Source organism: Lethenteron reissneri, chromosome 51, assembly GCF_015708825.2.
Source record: "Lethenteron reissneri isolate LAM-NWPU_2019-01 chromosome 51, ASM1570882v1, whole genome shotgun sequence".
NCBI lineage: Eukaryota > Metazoa > Chordata > Hyperoartia > Petromyzontiformes > Petromyzontidae > Lethenteron > Lethenteron reissneri.
The window spans coordinates 6,641,187-6,667,073 of NC_083829.1; the positions used below are offsets into that span (position 1 = coordinate 6,641,187).

Consider the following 25,887-nt stretch of genomic DNA (forward strand, 5'->3'; position numbering starts at 1 on the left):
ACATTTGCGAGTGATCAAATTATCTGTAACTAAGTACATGAACAGACTTTGTCCCATCTTCCCATATTTGGCCCTCCAAATAAAAAATGTAAGTAGTGTTTACCCGTAGTTTTTTTTACACAAATGCTTTTATTTATTTACTTGCAGAGACAGATGTGGGGAAGGAGGGATTACGTCTGTTTATTTATTTTGTTTATATTATTCACAATGGTGCGCAATGATTACCGTAAATTACTTTAACAGTTTTTACAGTTCCGTATCATGCAGTGAGGGATTGGTGGCGCAGCGGTTAGCGTGCAGCGCCACGAACCCGCCACGCCACCACCAATAGCAGTGAGTGACGATTATCTGAACCGGTCGTGGGGTCGAGACCAGCCTCAAATTAGTACCTGGTGTGCTGTGTAATTGTCGCCACTTGGGAGATCAAGGCAGCCGGGCGTATTGCTAGCCACCCACCCCCTCATGTGCTTTCATAGGCTCTCATTAACAGCACTTGCCTCAAAAGTATGCCAAGGCTATACGGTGGATCTTTGTCTTTGCGATCTTGAGATTGATGGTCGTGAAGAGGAAGTGAGTGTAGTCACAGAAAAGCCCCTTTTTCAGAGCAGCAGGAAGTTCTCACCGCTCAGGAATGTGGTGCTTCGTGACTCACCAGACCGGCGAGCTTACGTCTCGGCTGCAGGTGATGTCACCTTTGTCGACTGAACCGCACCGACGGGTTTGTTGCCATCAGCTCGTCCACCTCGTGGCACCAAGTGCAGGAATGGAGAGGGGGCGGGGTGGTGAAGACTGGCATTGGAGCAACGCCCAACGTTTCGTTGACCATGGAAAACGCCTCAAGCAGGGGTGGAGGACTTCTTATTTAATGAGTGCCGAATCGTTTTCAACATCATTAACAGCCATGGTCAATCCACTGCTTGGTGAAGGCCTCACCAAGCCACCCAAACCGCCACCGCATCTCACGTTCCTTGCGATGTAATAATACACCTAGGGGATTGAATACGACTTTCAAATACCTTTGGCAAGCAACAACACGTCAACACACACCTCAGTTACCTTTGTCACTGCAGGGGGTCCTCTGTTTCCATACTAGACTGTCTTTCAGAAACTCCTATGGTGTGAGATAGCGCAATTTCAAGATCACACCAGCTCATCCATTGACTCACTCATGCCTATTTGTCATCTCACTCATGCCTATTTGTCATCTCACTCGACTGCCATTGACACACCCTCCTACCTCTCCACTCTTATCTCACTCTACTCCCTTCTATATCCTCTCCCATCTCTCCCTTCTCACCCCACTCTACTCCCCTCCACCCACTCTCCTACCTCTCCCCCCTCATCTCACTCTACTCCCCTCCACCCACTCTCCTACCTCTCCCCTCTCATCTCACTCCATTCCCCTCCACGCACCCTCCGACCTCTCCCTCCTCATCTCACTCTACTCCCATCCACCCACTCTCCTACCTCTCCCTTCTCACCCACTCTACTCCCCTCCACCCACTCTCCTACCTCTCCCCCCTCATCTCACTCTACTCCCCTCCACCCACTCTCCTACCTCTCCCCCCTCATCTCACTCTACTCCCCTCCACGCACTCTCCTACCTCTCCCCCCTCATCTCACTCTACTCCCCTCTACACACCCTCCGACCTCTCCCCTCTCATTTCACTCTACTCATCTGCACGCACTCTCCTGCCTCTCCCCTCTCATCTCACTCTACTCCCCTCCACACACTCTCCTCCCCTCCACACACTCTCCTACCTCTCCTCTCTCATTTCACTCTACTCCCCTCCACCCACTCTCCTACCTCTCCCATCCCATTTCACTCTACTACTCCCCTCCATGCACTCTCCTACCTCTCCCCTCTAATTTCACTGTATTCTTCTCCACGCAGTCCCCACTTCAGCAACCAGGGCTTTCTGTCGAAGCCCCCAATCAACCTTTGCTCAGTGGGAGGTTGCTCGTTATCCTCTGCTGCCCCTGTGGTCTGGAACTCCCTTCCCCCAGCCGTCCGTGCTGTAGACTTACCTGCCCCCGTTCAACAACAGGCTAAAGCCCTACCACACTCAGATAAGCTCCTACCCCATCCTCCCCCCCTTAACTTGTATTTAAGAACTTGTATCTTGAAATTTTTTGCCTCACTTGATACAGTAAATCTAGCTGTGACGGTCCCACCTGATGACGGAGACTTGTGTTGCCTCCGAAACGTCGTGATTTATTATTTTATTTTATTTATATTATTACTTTTATTAATTTTAATTACATTTTTTACCTACGTGACTTTACCGAAAAAACCTAAGAGTAGGCTAAAGCCCTCTTTTTTTCCCACAGCCTATAACCGTCTTTTAAATTATATTATTTGAGTCTTCCCATAGTTTATGTACAGCAGCTTGACATGCAATTGCATTTGTAGGCTGCTCCTGTATATGAATATGCACTGTATAGTGCTCTTATAAAAGTATGCGTACTGCAGCAAATTCTAAATTTGGGACATACTGTGAGCCTTGGGAGCACACTAGTTCAGTTCGTGTCAGTCTGACTCGGCATCCAAGACGTTTTTTTAAATGTCAAAGCAGGTGACGAACAGCGCAGACAGCGTGCCTCTTTAGACAAGGGAGATCTGGGACAAATGGTCCTTGAGGGCTGCAATGTACTGTAAAGAACCGCTGATATGCGTGCAAAAATAAAATCTAACAATATATATTTGAGATTCTAAGAGTTGAATAAATACTCAAGGCTCAACCCAACTAAGGCATCTTTGGAAAATGTAATATTAACAATAATACAGCAATTTTTTTCAACGGTTTTATTTAATTTGTTATCACAGGTAACACATATCGAACATTTTGCAATTGTAACCCATTGTTCGTAATTGTTTTAATCTATTTTACTGTATTTACCAACCACCTGTAACCAAATCGCCCAGACTGCATGCGATCTCATGAGATCTTGGAAGCTCAGCAGAGTTGCGTTTGAATCGGCTTTGTAACTTGCTGACGCGCCCATACAGGACATCTGTGAAAAAGAGCTTCATGGCTCATCGGATTCCTCCAGTCTAGATAAAGATTCTCATTCTGCTTCTGGATGGCTCACCATGCATAGCATGTTGTATAGGCTGTCAAGCCATGTAGTGTGTTGCAGAGGGCAGTGCAGCAGAATCTCTTGTTGTACTGTGCTATTGTGCCTCCACGTCCATGTGCCTCACTTTCCCCAACTCGCTCTGACCAGCGTGGTGAAGTGCGGTCAGAAACCTGCCATGTGCGAGGAGGCCCTCATCCAGCAGTGATTTGACAAAAAGACTGCACTCTTACGTGTACACAAGTACAACTCAGATCTCTCCCGCAAATAGATACTGTGAGTCTAAAAGTCTCAACGGACAATCACATGGGTTCAATGAAGGCCTTGAGTAATGTGATCCGTTTATAACCGTGAATGAATGTGCGTCCGTCAGCAGTTTGAGAAGGATGCACTTGCAAAATTCGTTGAAGTGTTTGTCTTGACTCAAGAAAAAAAGACAATTCTCGGTAGAAAAGCGTTAATTTTCCTGCCCCGGAAATGTCTGGGAAAAAAAGTGGGCCCGGCTGCTTCCTGCTAGATTCCGTGTAACGGGGAGGGGTGGGATGACCGGTCGGCAGTGCTCGACCCTCGACGCGCTCCCACGATACGGACCGTTCAACTCCACTTAATTCTAGATTTGAAGCTTTCGTGACTGCAAGGATTCATATTCTTAGGTTTTTTCGGTAAAGTCACGTAGGTAAAAATTTTTAATTAATAAAAGTAAAATAAAATACAAATATTTTACTTTTATTAATTTAAATTAAAAAAAATGTGAATGAAAGTTAAATAAAATAACAATTATTTGACTTTTATTAATTTTAATGTTTTACCTACGTGACTTTACCGATAAAACCTAAGAATATGAATTCCACTTAACATTTAAAATTAGTATTTTGTATTTTAATGGGTGGGGGTTTCTTCCACTCTCTGTTTTTAGAGAAGGTACCCACTCTCTCTTGCTCGAATGAAGAGCCTTATTTATAATTTAACACTTTCTTTCTCTGCAATGTATATAAATACATTTAAATTATGATTGTAATGGTAATTACGATGCACAATTTGTATTTATATAGCTTCAAAATGCAACTTCATATCAGGGCGCCGTATAAACATAGTGTGACACACACGTCATGTAGAGGGCTGTATACAAATTCTTGGTTCTTTCGGTAAAGCCATTGTCTATCTACGTGACTTTACCGAAAGAACCAAGAATATGAATTCCTGCAGTCACGAAAGTTTTAAGTCAAAATGTATGGCTGTATCCAATATGCATAATACAGGTTGATCCATTTATCGATACCTCACTAAAATAATAGGGAGAAATTAGAGTGAGATAAAATTATATTTAATTTCAAAGTCCCTTCGAGTCTCCCAGCAAGCCCACTTAATTCATATGTTAACGCTCTCCTACCTCTGTAAGATATGGAGCTAGCACTTTCACAAGACAGTATTCAATCACCTGCTGTGAAGAGGGTAAAGAGGGTCATGGGAAACGAGTGGAGTTTCTATAAATGAATCACCCCATACTCGATGTTATTATAGGACCGTGAGAAGGGGCGACACGTTTGGGGGGAGGCCTTCATCCAGCAGTGGATTGATGATGGTGGATGATGATCATGATGATCATGAGCATAAATACGCATTGACATTGACAGGGGAACAGCTTCGGAACGAGACAGCTGCAGACCTCTCCTCGGTGCCTGAAATCTAATCTCTTAAGTCGCCTGTGGTAAACATGGAGGCCTACGACGATGTATCGATTCTTACTCTCACGGCGCACGCATCGAATCGTGCGTGCGAAAATCGATTATTTGAGAATTCTATATTTTATACGTACTGTATGTATGTTGAACTTCTTTCGCACAGCATGTAGCCAACCGTGCTAATCGATGGTGCTGGTGAAGGACACAATCTAAACACAAAGAGCGGTGTTCTAAAGAATGAGGTGGAGCGGTAAGCGCAGTGGCACTGTGAATCCGGTGAAGTATGGTCATGAAGCAGCCATGACCGACACGGCTTGCGGAGGGCTTTATCTAGCAGTGGCTCATAGAGCTTTGCACAATAAAACAGCACCAATGTCCCCCAAATGACATTGAAACCAAATGTAATATCCTGGCTTTTGTTATCCGTGCAGTCATTGATGAGCGAGCAATGACCACCAAACCTGCTACACTTGAGGAACCGGCACAAAGTCTGATTTTAACCCAGTTTCATCTCAGCAGTGGCGACCCGGTGCCCCAACTCCACAGCCATTACAGTCCCCCAGAGCCACCAGGTCATCTCGACACGAGCGTTTTAAGTACTTGCTCTGTCCTTGTTCTCATAGCCTCAAGGCCGGCAACAACCACGCTTGAAGAGAAAATATAAATTCACAAATTCAGCCGTGCACTCATTTCAAAGGAACCTGTGAGGCCCCCATCATCCGTTTCCTTTGGGAACCCAGTAGCCCTGACCGCTGCTCTCAAAGCGGCATGTTCCATTTCTCACGGGGGGATTGACTGATCTGGTGGCACAGGCCACATTTGTTTGAGTGCTGCAAGCTAAGCAGACATTATGACATGTGCGTGCAATTCGTGTTGAATGTACATTTCGATTCTAATGTAGCAGACCGTGTATGCACGTGATTTAAGAGCCCTCTTTGGACTTGTGTGGTATTGTAATTTTGTCATCACCGGGGGAAGTTTTTTTCAAATGAAGACCTTAATCGATATATAAGGTAGCTTTTAGGACACAAACAAGAGGAAAAATATGAAATTAGAGATTTTTCATTTTAAGGCCCCCAAATCTCGATTTTAAGTGCCCCATAAAAATGTGTGTGTGTCATTCAGCAACTGTTCAAAATATAAGATTGTGGTTTAATTCATTTGATAGAGCATTAAACAGCAAATATATATTTTTTAGATGTTTTAGATTCAAGTGGTTTTGAACGAAAAATTACGCATTGTATGATGTTCAAATCTGAATAATTCGAAAAAGGTAAAAGATAGGAGCTTTCCCTCAAAGAGTATTAAGTTAATTAATTATTGTTATTTTGAATAAAAAAAGAAAGGACTCTTTAAATTGAGCGGTTTCTGATGGGTACGTCTTTAAATATAAGAAGTTAAATCAAGTTGTCAACAATTTTTGTGTCTTTTTCTAGAAAATTACAAATTTTTGGAGTGTTAGTGTCTGATCATAGATTTGAAAAAAAAATCACATCTGCCTAATTATTATATATTGAAAAGTTTTGTGTGGCAAAGACAGGCTTTATGAACTATTTAACATGAATTTAAACAGACACTGATAAGTACTCAAAGAAGCATGTGGAGATGCATGCCTGGAATTACACCGAGTCACAAAAAGAGAAACATTGATTAGAGAACGTGCACATGTTAAAGACATCATATTGAGTAAAAATGAGGAACTCATGGATTAGAGAATATGTGCTTGTTAAAGACATCGCATTGTCTGTTAATAACAGTGGGCTTGGGCAAGACACGGGCACAAAGAGATGATTGATGGCCGATGGACGATCAAGAATATTGATGGAGTAGCAGCCGAGGGATGGAACGCATCTGAGAGAACGTCCATTGAGGAAATGGAGCGATGAAATCAGTTTGTGTGCAGCTGCAAGGAGATTTATTTGCGTCGCACAATCGTGAAAGGAGGCGACTGCTTTTGAAGGCCTTCATCCAGGAGTGGATTATGGCTGACGATGATGATTACTCCCCAATATCCGTGCAGCGTGCCCATTGCCACCTCAGTGGGTGCCGTTTGATGTTTTGTCTTGTGTCGTTGGCGCCCGTTTGTTACTTCTCTCGGTCGATGGCAATTGGTTGTGGCAGGGCGACGTGACAGCTCGTGTTATTTGTTCCCATCTCATCTTCACGGCTACTCGCACTGCGGAAAAGTTGGGACGTGGGAGGCTGGGGGGGGGGGGTTACCAGGGGTCACCGGCCTGGGGCTGTCATAACCAGAGCGCCGGCTGAATGCAATTTGTTTGATGCAATTTCTACGTATCGGAAAATTGAAAGTTAAATCGATGGAGCTCATTATGGCTGTAAACGCATTATGCGCGTCTGGCCTGGCTGCACGTTTGCATGGTCATGTAATGTATCTGGATTTTCTCGAGGCTCCTCTGGTTTCCTCCCACGTGAAGCAGAATTTACTGAGTGAGGAATAGGACAAACGTCTCCGGCAGGACCCTCCTGAAAATGAGTCTTGGGGCTCGGTGAGAATTTAGTAAACGAAGGACATTTGTTGTGGTTTTTTTTTACCAACTCGAATAATTACAATATTTATAATAATGTCCCTCTCATCTGTGCTGCTGACTCCTTGTCCCTGTTAAAATCTCAGTAAAAAATATCGCCTTGTCTTCTGCTTATCACTGCATGACCCCCCCCCTCCGCCATTCCTTCTGGTCAGAACGTCCCAATCATCTGTTGGAATTCACATACCGCCGTTGATTCCTCTTCTTCCTCCTTCAGCGGCCACTAATAATAATCGTTTCTGAATACGTGCGGCGATGTTAAAAGACGTACGCCTCGGTATGCGTGAGCAGCCAATCGAGACCCCGAGGGCTGCCAGGCATGCGGGGGTTCGGATAAAAATACCGCCTTTAAAAAGAAGCGCGCGTCTGCAGCCAGCACAACGTCTGTCACTCGCGCGGGTGCACTTCGCAGCTGCTGCCAGTGACAACAATTAAATAATGGGGGTGGCGGGGTGAAGTACTGTTCTGTAACCCCTGAAGGATTGTAATACGAATTGGCCAAAGGAAGGGGTAACGATATGGACGGTCTTGGGCCAGTAAGGTTATACGAATCTGGTCACGCGCACACACGTACGTTCCTGTTGGACTTGAAAACACTCACCCAACTTTGGCTTTCAAATAAAGGGGAAATTAAGGGCGTCTTAAAATTCGGACGATACGACACCATTTAAGAGTGTAGGCTCGCCAGGTGAATGGGAAATGTATGATTTACAATGTATGCGTATCATATGCAAATCTTAGCTCTAAACAAATCACCTTGCGAGTCGTGAGGGTTATTTGACCATAATTCAAGGGTCATAGACGTGGGAGCATAGAAGTCAAGTCCAACAATGGGGTTTGCTGGACTGCCCTCTGCTGCTGCTGCTGCAGTTGCTGCCCCACGTACGAGACCAAAATAAATCATGACCCAGAATTTCTGGAGGGTGGTTGTGAATTGTCCTCCACCTGGCACAGACCTATGCAGTTGTGTAATCTTCAGGTCAAATTTGAATCATGCAGCCTGCAGTACCGATGCCAGCATATATGGATTTATGTGGTGTGTAATACCTATCCACCGAGGGGGTTAGGTAGTTATAAGAAGACCCCCTTCAGTGCTCGGGCCCTCGGCAACAATAACAAACAAAAAACTTGCCAGCACCACATTAGCGACCGCAATGACGGAACGCGGTCTTAGTTTCCCCTTTCACACGCTTCGCTGCGGGCTTGCGGGAAGGCGCGATGAGCTCGTGATATGAGAAAAACAAAAAAAACGAGAAGCCCACCAACAACGAAACATCCACCCCCCCCGCTGTGCGGCATTGCCTCATGCAATCTGAGACGTGAAGATTCTTTCTGCCCTGCCGCTGATGACCCAGAGGCCGCACATGCGCATCGGTTCCCTCCCCCGTTTTCCCAGAACGGGTCCGCGTGGCCGTGGCGTGACTCCGAGTAACCCCAGGGCCGGGCCCGTCTCAGGTTTTCCAGCCGTGCCTGCCAAACTCGCCTCTCGCGTGCTGGTGGTGGTCGTGGTGGGGGTGGGTGGTTGGGTGGGGCCTCAAGGCCTCAAGGCCATGGGCCATGGTGTACAGACAAAACAGCGCGGAGCACTTTGTCATGGACGGCGCAGGTGCATTAATGAAAGAAACTGGAATTAAATTACTACAAAAATATATAAAGTAAACTATTTTTTTTTATTTTACCAGGTAAAGCCCACTGAGCTATATAGCTCTTTTCTGAAGCGACCTGGCCACAAATGATAGGCCAACGAAGTGGTTCATCATGTGGACATTTATAGCAGCCAAATACTGTAAGCGCATGTTTCTAAACGTGGCGGGAAAAACCGGAGGACCCGGAGAAAAAAAAAACACGCAATCACGGGGAGAAAATGCAAACTTCATGGTCAATCCACTGCTGGATGAAAGCCTCCCCAAGCCGCCGCTACCTCTCGCGATTCTGTGCTGTAGTTATCTGCCCAGCACCTGAGCGCAAACTTATTTTATTGCTGTCTGCTCGGCGGACGTTTTTTCTCTGGGGCACGTTCTGTTCCCTGGTTGCAACTCGGTTATTCCGTAGTTGAGTGGTGTGCGGAGACAAGCAGAAAGAGAAGTGTTGCGAACTGCATTGGGGTTTCGGTTGAGATGTGTTTGCAGACACACGTCTTGTGTTTGCACACATATTGAGGTGGTCCCCTGTGTGAATAATAGGAAGATAACCATGTTTGTGTGAATAAGGTGAAGGTTTATTCATTCCTAGGGTGTAAAGTGGTGAAATGCTTTGTAAGCACACATGCATACTGACACATCCAGGCTGCAACTGATAAAAGTTTAACGTAACACTGACAATGTGTGTTTTATATTTTTTGGAATTTTTCCCAAGTTTATCCCAATTGTGCTGTTGGCGTCACGTCATGAAGCAAATAATCCATTCAGTCCCCTCGCGAAGCAGTTTGGGACCCTTTGTGTTAGAGAACGGCCCACAGAAGCGGATACTCCAGAGCTACTTCTGAAATGACTTCAAGTCACCTCTGGTCCAAACAGTAGGGAGCAGCACTTTCCCGCTTTATCTAAAGCATTGGAATTTCCACATTTCTATGGCATGGGCCTGTGTGACGAATTGGAGTTTAATTCACATACGAGTATTGCGATTTGCAAAGCGCACTCTATTCTGGCACTCTGGTCATAATAAAAAAAAAATGGTGTGATGTACAAGCGCATGTATAAATACATTTACGACCATCGTGATTCACACATCTTGGTACCATAAATATTTATACTGTACTCATGTTGCGTGCAGTCGGATTGTCTACCCCAATACCTGCTAATTGAAAACTTCTCACATGCCGACATAATTCAACCCTGATAGTGCTTTTAAAGTATCAAGTTGTGAATTGCTGTGTCCAACCATAAATCAGTCAATCTGCTCTGGTAGAGCCATTGCCTGAAATGTTATCCTGCAATATAATTGTCATTTGTCGTTAACGCAATGACTTATGAATCAATCGCCGACAATGCGCACTATCTCATCACATCTCGGAAGCTAAGCTGATTTGACCCTGGCTAGTGCTTGCATGGGCGACTGCCAGGCATAGCTGGTGTTAAAGACTCCTCCCAGGGGGACGTGTTGGGCGGCAGAGAGCCGGTGCAGCAAAATCCATTGTTGTACTGTGCTCTGTGCTCCCTTGTCTGTGCTCCACACTTTTACCGACCCTTTGCAACCAGCGTGGTGAAGCGCAAACCTCAACGACCAGCGTGTTCCAGGGAGACCCTCATCCGGAAGTGGATTGAAACAAAGGACTGTGTGTACAGCCATAAATGTGGCGAGTTGAAATGTGTTACTGACTAAAACCAGGCAGGGTCTGTCTGGGTCGGAAAATATTTCCGCACCCGGCACACCACATCCGGTATACCTCAGCTTTTGGCTGTCGCTGTCACCTGCAACAATAAGAAGAAAATATTCAGTGAGAAATCTTTCCCGGCTGCACTGTGTTCCTTCGAAAACCCGCAATGGATCCGAACACAGGGCAACGCACACATCTCTTGATATAAGGTCGGTTGGCCGGTCCAGGCTTATATTGAGAAGAATATGACACCGTGAACACCAGACAGCTGTCATCTTGTAGATGTAGTGCCACGTGGTAGGGCAGTGCCCCCCAATTTTGATATAGTGTGGTGAAGAGCAATGGACTTCAGACCCCCCCCCCCCCCCCACTCTCTTCACTGTATGACAAATAGGTCGGGCCAAAATGGCTTAATGTTAACAGCATAAAGTCAAGCCATGGCATATTCAAATTGAAATGCGTTCATGTTTACTTGTTTAAAAACTCACATTCCTAACTAACACTTTGGCCTTGGTCCTTCTTCACAGCAGCACATAGGCCAGAGGGTTGTGTGCTGTGAGGAAGGGCCAATGCCCATAACGTTGCCGATTGCATAGTTTGCCTGTAAAGACTACGGTGGTACTGACGAATGTGTGGAGTTTTGTTATTTGTGCTTGTGCGCCACTGCCAATGGAGTATTGCAAAATGTGTGTACTGTATGTAAAAACAGAAATGCTGAGTGGAGGAAATATGGTACCCTGTAGCCAAGTGGGTAGCCGCAGTTTGTTTCTCAGACACGGATAACATTGGGCGCCACGGGGGCGAGATGTTAACTTCCTCGCCTGGTATACAGGAGGTCGTGGCTTCGATCCCGACCCTGACGTTTGGAGTTTGCGGTGTCTCTCTCTCTCCCCGTGGTCGCGCCGGATCTTCATCCGGGTCCTCCGGTTTTTCCCTTCATATTTAGAAACATGCGTTTAGAGTATTTGGCTGCGATACATTTCCACACGATAAGCCCCTTCGTTGATGTTTCATTTGTGACCAGGTTGCTTCTGAAAAAGACCTATATAGCTCAGTGGGCCGTACCTGCTAAAATATATATTTTTTATAGTTTACTTTATAACATCAGTGGCGAGGGATATCTCCCCTCCCCCCCCCACTGCACAACGACAGAGTAATTTCGAACTTCCACTTGTAAAAGGTGTTTGCACTGTCCACCGTATTCATATCTAAGGCAGAAACGAGTTTGAATTCCTGTTCACAAGAATGAACTACTTGAGGTATATAATTTGCACATAATTTCATTACACTGCTATTCTATTGTTAGCGCACAATTCAGTCAATGTATTGTGAGCGTTGGAGTTTATTTTAATAGATTAATAGTTACCGTGTGCTGTGTCGATGATGGCGGGTGATGTCAAAAGTAGGAGTTGATACAACTCTTCTGTTCCGTCAGTGACCAAATCACCCAGAATGCACTCGATCTCATCAAACCTGGGAAGCTAAGCAGGCTTGAGCTTGCACACTGGATGGGCGACGGCCATGCATAACTGTTGTTATAGGCTGCGTGTTGAACAGGGTCGTGCAGCAAAAGCAATCGTTTCCGTACGATGCATGTGTTGCCGTATTTTATGGCTTTTCACCTTCACCAAGCCACACTGCCCAGCATGGTAAAGTATGGTCAAGTAACTCCCTCCACGAAGCGCATGGCGTTGGGAGGGCCCCCTCTTTCAGCAGTGGATAAACAAAGGGCTGTACACGTGCATGACCGTGCGTGCGTGCACTCTTTCGTGTGGTAGCTAAGTCTTTGTAGTTGTTGGTGTCGTATGGCTTTGGCAAATGTTTGGTTCCGGTTTGTAACTTTGCGTGGTCGTCGATGGAAAGCACCGACCTTGAAGAGACTGTAAGATGAAAAAAACTGATTTGCTGCTGCGTTGGCAGTTGTGCACGAGCACAAATAACCAACGAAACTCATTCGTCAAGAACACTTCGGCTTTAAAAATAAAATAAAAAGTATGTTGTATGCGACATTTTGAGTAATGGCCCTTTGTAGGAAATTAATAAAGGGCCATTTCTGGAAACGTCACCTATTATATTCTTCATTTAAACACAATGCCACGAGTTTCTTTGTAGGATCTAAAAGTCGGCTCGGATTTTTCCTTTAAGCTATCAAATTTCGGCAGCTCGGGGTGAATGGGAACTGACTTCAGACCACCATAAACAGACATTGTCCGAGTTGGTCAGTCGGCATCATTTACCCGCGTAACAAAGTTTGTCGTACGGAGCGCAGTGAAGCCTCATTTCTCGCCCCAATTAAAACGAGCAACTCCGTGGTTTATGAACACGTCGGCTTTCGCGACCAATGTCATCCATAATAGAGGTCTTTTGGGTTAGATCGTTGAAAGTTCCGCCGCGCGTCTCGCCGATGGCCGGACCCGAGCTTTGAGGGCTGGCCGAGTGGCTGATGGCGGGAGAGAGGCAGTCGCCGAATGTGTTGGGTCTGATGTCAGGCGACGGGGTCAGGCGACGGGGTCAGGTGAGTGTCTCGACGACGGTGCTGGCCCCCGAGTTGTGTGCGCTGTTTCGGGGTAAGTGGAGCGGTGGTGGTGGTGTTGTGCTCGACGAACTACGCTATGAACCCGACGACGGCTGACCATCCGAGTTCAATTCCGGTCACGGCTGATGTGAGTGGCGAGGGATGTCCATTTTCTTAGGTTTTTTCGGTAAAGTCACGTAGGTAAAAAATTAAAATTAATAAAAGTAAAATAAAATAAAAATCACGACGTTTCGGAGGCAACACAAGCTTCCGTCTTCAGGTGGAACCGTCACAGCACGATAGCTGTATCAAGTGAGAGAAATTCCAAGAAAACAGTCCTCACTTGATACAGCTTGATACAGCTATCGTGCTGTGACGATTGTGACGATGCTGTGACGGTTCCACCTGAAGACGGAAGCTTGTGTTGCCTCCGAAACGTCGTGATTTTATTTTATTTTACTTTATTCATTTTATTTTTTTACCTACGTGACTTTACCGAAAAAACCTAAGAATATGAATCCTTGCAGTCACGAAAGCTTCATATCTAGAGGGATGTCAAATCGGAACTGGTCTTGGTCCCCTGAACCCAACACCCCCTCCCACGCACCACTTCACCAAACCACACTTACCAGCATGGTGAAGTATGATTAAGCAACTCCCCATCAAAATCTTAATTTAACTTGGAGGATACTCTTTGGTTCTTTCGGTAAAGTCATGTAGGTGAAAAATAAAAAAATAAGAAAAATAAAAATACTCGTAATTTTCACACCTGATGATGAGTGCTTGTGTTGCAATCGAAACATCGTGATTAAATTTAGTTATTTCAAAACAAATTATTCTTATTTTTTTATTTTTTCACCTACGTGACTTTACCGAAAGAACCAACGAGTATGGATCCTTGCAGTCACAAAAACTTCAAATCTAGAATCATCTTGGAGGAATCCGACGAGCGATAAAGCGTTTTTTTTCTTGCCCCCCATACATGTCCCGTAATCGCGTCCACGCGACGTGGGGAGGGTGACCTCCATCCAGCAGTGGATTGACACAGTTCTTTCTGACAGACCTGTTCTTCACCTGAGGACGGCTGCTTGCGTTGTGGCCGAAACGTCGTGAGAATTATTTTATTATGTTTAATTTTTATTATTTTATTACTTCCCTTCTACGTGACTTTACCGAAAGAACCAAGAAGACAGTTCAGTGCATTCCTATTTCGGAGAACAGTTGCGTGTCCGCCAATCGTTGAGACGCATCCTCCTCCACGTGCCTCTGAAACGCTTTGGTGAGATAACCTGGCGTCAACATTTTGGCGAACTCGAGTGGCGGGCGTCGAAGGTTTTTCGCGACGCTTCGGTGGCTCTGAAGTGACCCTCGTGGCGGTGACAACAGGGGGGGGGGGGGGGGGAGCAGCCTTACGATGTCATCACTGCCGGATTATACACTGGTCAACAAAAAAAAAACATGTTTTTTCTGGCCTGGACTTTTGCAGCTGTTTTAAACTAATTTCAGGGTGCTGATTCCAAATCTGATCTCGGATTTGCTCTATCACATCTCATTTTTATGCTATCGGCATACCCCATTTTCATTGATTTTACCCGAAATTAACTCCGTCACTTATGATTGCAAATTGTTGCGAGTCAGTGACTGCTTTAGTGTTAAAATATGGTGCTGTATTTTTAGGATAGTGTGTTTATTAATATCATTTTATGTAGATATCCACATTTATTTAATTTTTTCTTCTGCAGTTTTTTATTGAAAATGCAATATTTGATATCTCAAGAACCTGATGTGGTAGACAAAAACTGAGGCCAGATTTGGAATCAGCACCCCAAAATTACCTTAAACCCGTTGGAATACCTTATGCCAGAACAAGTGTGTTGACCAGTGTTATCCGAGTAGCACAAGTAGCTACACAAGCTACGGGCCCCGCACTTTCAAGGGCCCAGCGCTAAACGCTTTCAAGCTGTCAATTCCGGTTCAGTGATTCTGCACTTGCTCTATTACTATAGTACTATACCGCCTTCAACTTTTATGAACGACCGCGTGTTTAAGGTTAGCGATTTGTCGTATATTCTGACCGTATTGCAAATGAAAAAATACAATTTACTATGCAAGTTAAAAATGTGCGTTTTAATATTTACGTGTATTTTTTTTAAATGTAGGGTCCCTTTAAAACAACATATGCTACAGGCCCCGCACTAGGTTAAATCCGGCACTGGATGTCATCACTCTACAGGAGTTTGTTCTTACAAGAGTTTGTTCTACGACAAACCACCACCAGGAGAAGGAGTTCTAGATTTGAAGCTTTCGTGATTGCAAGGATTCATATTCTTAGGTTTTTTTTTGGTAAAGTCACGTAGGTAAAAATTAAAATTAATAAAAGTAAAATAAAAATAAAATATAAAAATCACGACGTTTCGGAGGCTGTATCAAGTATCAGCTATCGTGCTGTGACGGTCCCACCTGAAGACGGAAGCTTGTGTTGCCTCTGAAACGTCGTGATTTTTATTTTTTATTTATTTAATATTTTACTTTTATTACTTTTTATTTTTTACCTACGTGACTTTACCGAAAAAAACTAAGAATAAGAAGGAGTTTGTAAACAAAAACAATATTAAATATAAACACGACTCATCTGCAGGCAGGGAGGGAGGGAGGAGGAGAGGGAGGAGAGGGAGGGGATTGACCCGCCCCGCGCCTCCTAATCTCCTCCCCCTCGTACACTAGCCGGCTCGGGGAGATGAAGCCGACAGCCCCGGCAGTCAGATCTGGGACGGAGGGGAGCCCGCACGGCTGCCTCTCTCTCTCTGTCTGTGCAAAGTCGCTCGTGAACTCTCATAGAGCAGCCGTGAAGAATAGCGGCCGCGTCGGCGTTGTGTGCAAGCCTGTGCTGTGGTTAACATAGCGCGGCATAGGGAGAGGGGGGGGATTGTGAGAGGTGGAGCGAGCGAGCGAGAGAGGCTCAGTCAAAGTTGGACTTCAACTTTGGAGCGCGCGGCGGCGTTGGGGTGTACGGACTACTGTACGGGAGGTCACTTTGTATTAGTCGAGCATCGTCAAGCACGAGTGTGTTGTCCCCCATCTCCGAGGATTATAGCACGGTTGGCTAGCTACGTACGGTGCGACAGAAGTTCAACACGGTGCATGCATTCTGGTAGTTGGTGAAAGTGCCGTAGTTTTCATTGGAACATAAGTAGCAGAAGGAGGACCGTCAACATTGGGTCGACAATCAGCGGCGGTATAATTCCATATTTTTGGCAGCCGCTGTGTCATCATCAGCAGCAGTAGCAGCAGCAGCAGCACAGTCGTCGGCAGTACCGTCATCATCAGCAGCAGTATTTATAGTAGCAGTATCACAAGCAGCATCGGCATACGTTACCGTCGGCTTGCCACCCCAACGTGGGCTTTAAACCGCTTGTAAGCTACTCGAGTGCAAGGGCAGGCAGTGTTCTTACGTTACAGGCTACGTCAGCGATACGGCGTTTACTCTACAGTACATATAGACTGTATTGAAAGCGCGTGCTGCCGAGTGGACATGCCGGGCCGCCTTCACCATGGTCATGCACTGGAAGAAACGTCGCGAGTCGAAGCAGGAAGACTCCTCGGTGAGTTTGCGTCGGCGCTGGGAGAGACAAAGGCGGCCGGGCGTGGTGCTGCTGTCCACAGCAACCCCCCCCCCTCGTGCGCCTTAATGGGTGCTCGCTAACATTACAGTGCTTGCCCGAACAGTCTGCTCAAGGCTGATACGGAGGGGGTGGTGAGGGGGGGGGGTCCTTTGTGACTTCGTGTGGCACCGTGTTGTGTGTGGCACTTTGTACTCGGTGCTCGCTAACAGCACTTGCCCCAAAATTATGTTAAGGCTATACGGGGGAGCTTTACCTTTGTAACGTGTATCGGTGCCTATGTTTGTGGTAGTTGTGTGTTACTGTGAGGTGCTCGCTAACAGCACTTGCCCCAAACAGTCCGTTCAGGTGAGACGACAGAGAGAGAGAGGAACCCTTTGTCTCTCTGATGGGTAGGGCGTAATGGGGCACCGCTTCGGGCACTTCACTACGAACCCGGTAACTCGAGTTCGATCCCTCGCCCTAAGGTGACATCTCTGTGGCAAGTTGTATCTGAACCTGTCACAGTGCCCTTTCCCTGTGGGTTGACGGAGCCTTAAAAGAAACCCGCGGTGCTGTGATCAACGGTGTTGGGGGTGGGGGGAGACGGGATGGTAGCCGGGCGTGTTGACTCCGTGGTGGTGCTACACGCCATACCGCCACTCGCCACATGTGCTGTCGTGTCTGCCGTAATAGTATATGCTTGTCAACCCCTTATCAGTGTCTTCCTTATTACATACCAATTCAGACCTTATTGGTCACCCCGTGTCTTTATAAATCACAATGTTCATCCTAAAAAGTCTCATAACAAGGGAGAAACACAAACAAATAGACAAAAACATTTCTTTCCCGTATTGAAGCGGCGGTACGCAGTAATGGCCCTGAAATCTAAATTTCCCTGTACAAGAATACGGGTAAGCCGTATGGGTTGACAGGTAATATAATAGTTTCTTGCCAACAATCCCTGTCCCTATAGTTTGTTCTCGGGAGAGCCTGAATCTGGCCCAACGGGTCCTTAATCCGAACAGGGATCCTTGGTATTGATAGGGATAATTTTAGTTCTTGAATGAGGAGGAGGGTTTTTTAGTTTTGAAGTGCCGGGGGTTCTTGGTTACAACAGCCGTTGCCAGTTTGAACAGGCGTCCTCACTCTAAAACATGGGCCGCTTGGCCTGCAAGGGGGGTCCTCGAGTGAAGATTATGGTGGGAGGCTTAGGCTAACACAGCGAGTGGCTTAACTCCTAACAGTGAAACACGGTGGGGGGGGGGGGAGTCGGAGTGAAGGGCGTGGGTTGCGCAGGGTCGCTCCTTCAGCAAGACTTGGTGACTTACAGCAAGCACCTACCTAACAAAGAAGGACAAAGACTCCCCTCCCACCCCGTGTAGCCTTAACAGACTGTTGGGAAAAGTGCCGTTAGCGAGCACCTATGAAGACCGGAACGGTGCACGAGAGGGTGGGTGGCCAGCACCACGCCCGGCCGTTTTTGTCTCCCCAGTGGCGATGTTTACACACCGCACCAGGTACTCATTTGAGGCTGAGTCTTGGGGAGGCCCAGGACCGGCTCAGACAATCGTTACTGGTGTTGGCCGTGAGCGGGAATCTAACTCGGGGCGGGGGGGGGTGTCGCGCAGTGCACTAACTGCTACACGACCGCTCCCCACTTCCTAACAGTAAGTGCACACACTGGCACAATAGCAACAGTGCCTCCTCATCCTGTGGACTCTGGCCATAAGAGCAGTGATCCCGTCATGCCTCGCAAGTGAAGTGACATCACCACACCGCGCGTGTAATCCATTGTCCACCAACAGCTCAGGAAGAGTCATAAAAAATTAACCCGTAAAAACAAAGTTTTTCACTATAAATCCTTTATATGCGTGGCGGCTAGAGTCCTCTCGTCCTCTGGCTTGAGATGGCTGCCACCTATGGGTCAGATGATTGCCTGCCACCATTAAGCAATTGGTAATTAAATATAAAAAAAATTCCTAAAAAGTGTAAAGTTTTGGAATTTTTTTTCACGAAAATTAATTGTCACGCAGAACGAGTCTGTGTGCAAATGTCAGCTCGATTGGATCACGGGAAGTGGGTTAAAAAACGACCGAAAAATGTGCACGGTCGTAAGCGCGCAAGCAAGCAAGTGAACTTAATATATAGGATTTAAAAATTTATGCCATTTTATCTCAGACGGCAGCATAGGAACACGGGATGGTTGCACCGTAGAATGGGTTATCAGTGCACTATAGCCCCTAGGCAATGCCAAATTGTCCCTACAGTGATCCGAGAGGGCTTGTCTACATGAATCCCCAGAGGTACGAGGCAATAATTCCTGGACCGCACTGGTGAGTCCCAAAAACAGTGAAACTGGTATTGTACAATGGTCCCGCTGGTCTGCTGCTGTCAACATTAAAATAGCCTCAATTTTGACAACTCCTGAGTTTGCGGTTGTGTGTGCATTATACACGCAGTGTGGTCATGTGACATGATAAGCCAGGCATGATGGGGAGGACCGATGCCATGGCCGAACACCACTTGCTGTCGAGAAATCATCTCTGTGCATGCACTGTATTGTTACACTCGTACGTTTCCAGCCCACGCTCACTTTTCGGTCTGATAAGTCCCCTCGTCGTCGTTTGCAGAAAGTGTTTACGATGTGGTTTGATGTGGACTTTGTTAACAGGACAGTGGCGGGGGGGGGGGGAACCCGCACTCGACTGCTCAGTGATTTAACTCGATAAAGTGACCCAACACCCCCCGCCCGTGCCTCGAACCTAATGGGAAAATTCCAAAACGGAGTAACTTGAGAATGAACATAGCGCAATGTAAACAGCGGTCAGCTGTTGGGCTTCAGTCCGTCCACAGACTGTGCTGTGAGTGTTCTTGGGCTGCGTGTGTGCGATTGGTATGTGCCTGGTGAACAGATCCACTCAGAGGTATTCACACCACAGTGCTGGTTCACAGCTGAACTCACTGCACTTGAAAACCCCGTTTAAACACCATAGGCAGTTGAAACCTGGATTCGAACCCAGGGTCTTTCAGTGGTTGGTGGCTCATCGTCTGTGACCTGGCATAAACTTGACCTGGCATCAATTAACCTGAGACGCTCACCCAGCCTCGCTGTTGAGATGTTGGGGTTGGATCTCGATATCAGCTGCGTGCGATTAAACCGGGTACTCACATGTTGCAAGTTAAACTAAAAACTAATTTTTATTTTTTTATTTTACCAGGTAAGGCCCACTTAGATCTATAGCTCTTTTTTCAAAAGCGACCTGGCCAGAAACGAGAGCCCGATGAAGTGTGTTATTGTGTGGAAATGTCTAGCTGCCCAATACTCGAAATGCATATTTCTAAATGTGGAGGGAAAAACCGGATCACCCGGAGAAAAATCCCCGCGACCAGGGGGAGAGAGACACGCAAAATCCAAATATACAGCAGCGTCAGGGTCGCGATCAAACCCCCGACCTCCTGTATTCCAGGTGAGGGAGTTAACATCTTACCACCAAGTTAATGGTCTCAGCTCGGTCACCAATTAACTGCAGAAATGAACCGTTGTTGAAGGTGGCTTGGTTCAACTGTTATTACCACCGATGTGACGATGTCCGTGGTGGGAAATCGAACTAACAAGTATAACCCGTAAAAACTAAGTTTTTCACTAAATCCTTTATATGCGTGGCGACTAGAGTCCTCTCGTCCTCTGGCTTGAGATGGCTGCCACCTATGGGTCAGATGATTGCATGGCAGCGTTAAGCAATTGGTAATTAAATATAATATTTTTGTCCTAAAAAGTGTAAAATTTAGGATTTTTTTTCACGAACATTTATTGTCACGCACAACGAGTCTGTGTGGAAAATGTCAGCTCGATTGGATCACGGGAAGTGGATTAAAAAACGACCGAAAGATTTGCACGGTCCTAAGCAAGCAAGCAAGTGAACTAAATAGAAAGGATTTTAAAAAAACACCGGGTTCACAGTGCAGTTTGCTAACCCACGACTCCATCCCTGCCGATAAGATAATAATACACAGCCCTTTCTCGGTCAACTGTTGGATAGAGGCCTTCACGTGCCGTGTCGGTGGTCGTGGTGGTTAATTTGCCAGTGTTTCACTCATTGCGGGTTGGTGAAGGTGGGGGGCGGGGGCCTTAAAAAATACAGTACCACGATGGATTTTGCCAATTTCTTTTTCGCATCTGTGAACTAAAACGCTTCATAGCTCATCGGATTTCTCTGGGATAAATAAAGATTCTGATTTAACACTGGATGTAAGTTCACGTGCGGTGTTTACCTGGAACCTGAGACTGTTTACTGGGTGACTAGGTGACGTGATGTTGTCTGGGAGCTGCTTTAAAGGGGTAGACTTTGGAGGAGTCGGGAGGGGGGCTTTGTCCTGGCTCACCATTTATGGGGGGGGGGGGGTTACCTGCCTGGCCTCAGGTGCACACACGGTCTGCAGACACTCTACTACATTCATATAATTCCTTTCTTAAGCCCCCTTTCACACGCAAGGTGGTTCTGTTAAACCAAAACAAAGCAATGTCTGCTTACATCATCACTGTCGTTGACAGCTCTGCAAATAAGCTGAGCGTTTGACACTGCAACTCTCTTAAGGCTCAGGTGTGACATTGAAGTTTAACGTGTAACGATTGAATGAGATTGCACGACTGAAAAAAAATAAAACAAATAACCCACACCCAACTGTTATTACAATCAGAATCGCTATTTCGACTGGATGAATCCGATGAGTTATGAAGCTCTTTTATACAGATGTCCAGTATGGCCGGGAAGGGAACTCGGGTTGCCGAGTTAATCGCCCAGTGCGCTAACCATTGCACCATCGCTCTCCACCCTTCGACAAGTAAACAGTTGCTTTTTTTACAGATTGTGCCATTACGTTTTGTCATTAAAAGGATAAATTCTCCCACTGCATTCTAAGGATCCTTGAAATGCTGAGCGGCGTGCGTGTGGCAGTCGCTCTGATGCCGATCATGGCCCCCAACCAACACTCCTACTCCGGCCGTAGAGTGCAGCGCAAAGCCGGTGCTCGGGGCATGCTAGAGTGGGCCCTACACCACCAAATGTCCCTTTGCCCCCCCCCCCCACCAAGGTTCAATCTCCTTTGCGGGATATCACTGTTACGGTAAAATAAAAATAAAATTATTTTTATTTTAAATAAAAAAAATTTTTTACCAGGTAAGGCCCACTGATCTATGAAGCTCTTTTTCAGAAGCGACCTGGCCGCAGATGATAGCTCAACGAAGTGGCTTATGTTCTCTTCACGCATGTTTCTAAATGTGGAGGTGAAAACCGGAGCACCCGGAGAAAAATCCACACGACCACGGGGAGAGAGACATGCAAACTCGAATTATACAGGCGTCGGGGTCGGGGTTGGGGTTGGGATCGAACCCACGACCACCTGTATACCAGGTGAGGTAGTTAACAGCTCTGCTGGAGCCCGGCCTGGTCTAGCGGTCTGTAAAATGTTACAATCCGGGATAGCCATTCCATTAAAGGAGTCTACATTTTGTTAGGGTATTCGACCGATGTGTTTCTTAATACTCCTTAATATGTGGGCGGAAATGGCCAAATGCACACGAACGCTTTCGCATTGGCATGTGAAAGCTTACACCCACGCGCATGATTACCAGTGACGCTGGTGCTCAGAATAACATTAAGTTGAGTAAAATAACAACCTAAAAACACATTTTAAAAAGTATATCGTTGCCAATCTTGCCCCAAAAATGCAGATTGGGTCACTGCATTGCTCAGCAGTGTGGTAAGTCTGATCGTGATCGGTTTGTGCGGTATTTTTTTATCCTTCTAATTTGCAGGAAAAAAAAACACGTTTTTCGCAGACAGACGTAATATTCTCCAGACGACAATATGCGGTGCGCTTTTGGCACCTTTAGAGACACCCCTGCAATTGAAAACTCGAGTCAACTATTAACACCTCCAGCCAGCCACTCTTACTACTGGGAGCACAGTAGACGTTTTGAGTTCGCGTTTTTATTGAGTTTGCGGCAGAGTTCGCGGGGGGGGGGCAACGCACGGTTTTGACGGCGGAGCGAGTCGAGCGATTGAAGAATGTGGATGCCGAGCGTTGTATTTGTCATCGGCAGGGCTGAGCCGCGGTTCTTGCCAAACCGGTGAAATGTTCCCGTTAACCCTTCGCCGCTCTCTCAACTCCCCTCCCAAGTTTCTCTTTTTCTCACGAGTGCGCTCCCTTAACGTTGTTGCGCCATCTCGACGGGCTCGCGCCCCGTCATAAATAAATAAATTCGTTAACGCCGACGACTCTTAACTCCCCCCCCCCCCCGCTCGCCTTGCTCTCCAAAGAATTCACATCAAATGTTACCGCTGCGCTTGCCTGTTATTATGGCGTTGTTGTTTTTGTTCTCGTGTAAATATTTTACAGGGGTTTTTTTTTTACTGCGCTTATTCGGCATGGAACGCTGAGCCTGCCTTGCAATTCGACGATTTCTTGTGATTAATGGTCACGATTCGCAGCCGCATTGAGGTCAATCTAGCACCGCGAGTGGCTGGAGATATTTGGTGAACCAATTACATCCGAACGGTACGAATTGAGTCGTGGTTAAATGTGTGTATCCTGAGCAAAATAATTTATTTCAATCAATGCATCATAACGAGAGACATTGACCTTATTGATGTACATCCAGCAACCTTTATTGAGGTTATTTTGAGTTAGATCGCGTAAATATATAAATGCATCGTTAAACCCGCCACCATCCGACACAGCCAACTAGTAAGCGTTGTCACGTAAACAGAACGTGGCCAATTCGTCACTAGTACAGCACTAACCGGTGTGTTGGAGAGCCAAGCCATAACATTTACAATCTGAGTACGACGTTTCGCCAGTAATTACAACCAGCTTCATCAGGCGACAGCCAGATTTGTTTAACGGTTTAACGACACATTTATATTTACGCTATCTAACCCAAAAAACATATATTATGGATGATATTGGTCACGAAAGCCTACGTGTTAAACTGATCCAGCCACCTGTCAACCCATCCCTGGTGCGTGTCTGCGTATGCCAGAGCCTAAGTGGGTTTTTTCGTGTATAAAGAGGCCACATTGTAGCTGTCTCCCAAGGCTGCATGGTCTGCCATGTTGACGCAAGACTTGGATAGCATTGTGGGGTGTATCGCCTGTCATGCCCTATGGCCCAGATTCCATTATTCATCTTGGCAAGCATCGTTTGATATTTAGTTTCAGGTCGTGCTCATTTATTTTGGTCGATAGGGATTTTCATCGACTGGAGGAGCGTGGCTTGTCCCGAGCCTCTTCCACCGGTTTGGAGATTTTCGCCGAGCCGCCGTGCGACACAGAGATTGCCACGCTAAATTGTCACCTGTTCGAAACGCTGGTTCACTACGATGTCCCCCAAAAGTGCCTCTGCTGCAAGGCAGGGAAGCCTCGAGCGATGATGGGGTGAAGTGATGTAACTTCCTGTGATGCCACCTTGATTGAATGAGTATACGGATAATGATTCACCCCCCCCTCCTCCTACCCGGCGATCTTAGGAATTCTCATGACTGGGTCACGATTTCCTGTTGTTTCTGTCTCGTTTGTATTGTTTATTAAAATGTTCTGTCTTTTTTGTGTGATTAGCATCAATCTTCCTTCGCACTAATGGATTTCTCTTGCGAAACTGACTCTTAAGTGTGAGTTAATTCTCACCTGGTTGAGCAATGACAGTCCATCACGAGGATGATAGTCATGGCAATTAAAATTATTATCACAATGTAAGGGATCGGTTCGTAGACTTTGAGACTAAATGTGCCTAAGAATTTTATTTCAACGGATGCAATTTTAACGCAGTGACAGCGACGGAACAGCTGTCTTGGTCACAATCAACTCTATTGTACGAGTGTCTGACTAGCGTGGTGAAGGAGCTGTCGGGATTGGTGGCAGAGAGGGTTGGCTCGAGGGGGATGTGGTTTTTGGGGGGGCTGGTGAGTGACAGGCGAAAGGGGACGTTTCGGCTTCAACTGCTTTGCGAGCCAGGAAGCGAACGCTGCTGGCCGCATGCCACGCGCGCGTGCGTGAATCTGCCCTTGTGTGCGTGTGTGTGCGTGTGTGTAACCTCCGTGTGTCACTGCGTGATAGTGTCATGACAGGCGGGGGTGGTGGCGACAGCGGCGGCGGGAGTGACGTGCGAGGGACGCGATGCGTTGCGAGTGCTCTTTGTGCTTGTCCGTACGTCAGCGGTGCCTTTCGCGGCCGTTGGAATAATTGTGGCGGTGGTAATTGTGAGTCTGGATGACGGACACGGATATATTGCACGATGTAGGTTTTTCTTGTTTAATGTTTTTTACCCGGGAAAGTCTCGCCGAGTCTCAAGACTCGTCTTCAAGAGGGCTGCGATATGTTGGAATGTTTGGCCAATTCCCCTATTGGAGTGCCTGGGGATACAAACCCATAGCAGTGGAGAACACTCGCGTATCGCACAGATCTCTTTGTCAGAGATATATCCTCCAAGGCACAATTGTGCCTTTTGCTCACATGTCTAACAAGTGTGCCGTTCTGCAGAAGAAAAAACAACTTGTGCCAATTGTTAATAAAAACAAAATTGGTGACTCATCCTTCCTCAAGGTGGCCTCTTGACTGACTCATCCACTCTCTCTGTTAGTATAACGATTCATAAACGTTATTCAACACGTTTTAAAATATATATAATTCTCTCACTGAATGGACCACAAGCAAGCTGTTGCACATTTCTCTGGGTACATCTACGCACGGGGTGGGAGAGGTGGTTTTTGTAGGAACCTGGCCACCTGAGTTTGAAGGCTCAGCGAACAAGTGGGCAGCAGTGTTTGAATCGGTTCTGGGTGCCCGCTTCACCAGCCCGCACTGACCACCATGGTGAAGTGTGGTCAAACAAGCCCCTTGTGCCTGACACATTATGGGGTGGGGTGCTTTTTCCAGCATGAGACTCACAAAAAGGCTGTTGTACATTTAATACATGTGTGTGATTACATATGCCACCTTCATCAACAACCATGGTCAATCCACTGCTGGACAAAGGCCTCTCCAAGCCAACGCCATCTCTTACTGATCCAGCAATGTAATAATCCATTAGCACCTCCACTCCATCTCTCCGGTGGACGTCCTACGCAGACACGTTCCATTCCTTGGCCGAT

General features: G+C 46.5%; 1 protein-coding gene across 2 annotated transcripts in view; it reads left to right on the forward strand.

Annotated features, from left to right (window-relative positions):
- Window positions 1–25,887, forward strand: part of TMCC2 (transmembrane and coiled-coil domain family 2) — a 72,678-nt gene that overhangs the window by 33,986 nt on the left and 12,805 nt on the right. Inside the window, exon 1 of one of the 2 annotated variants that reach the window (XM_061572743.1) lies at window positions 15,879–16,739. The exons of the other annotated variant lie outside the window; for it this stretch is intronic. Coding sequence (XP_061428727.1) covers window positions 16,689–16,739 — 51 coding nt within the window. The 5' untranslated portion in view covers window positions 15,879–16,688. Of the gene's footprint in view, window positions 1–15,878; window positions 16,740–25,887 lie in introns of those variants that run through there. 2 annotated transcript variants of the gene reach the window in all.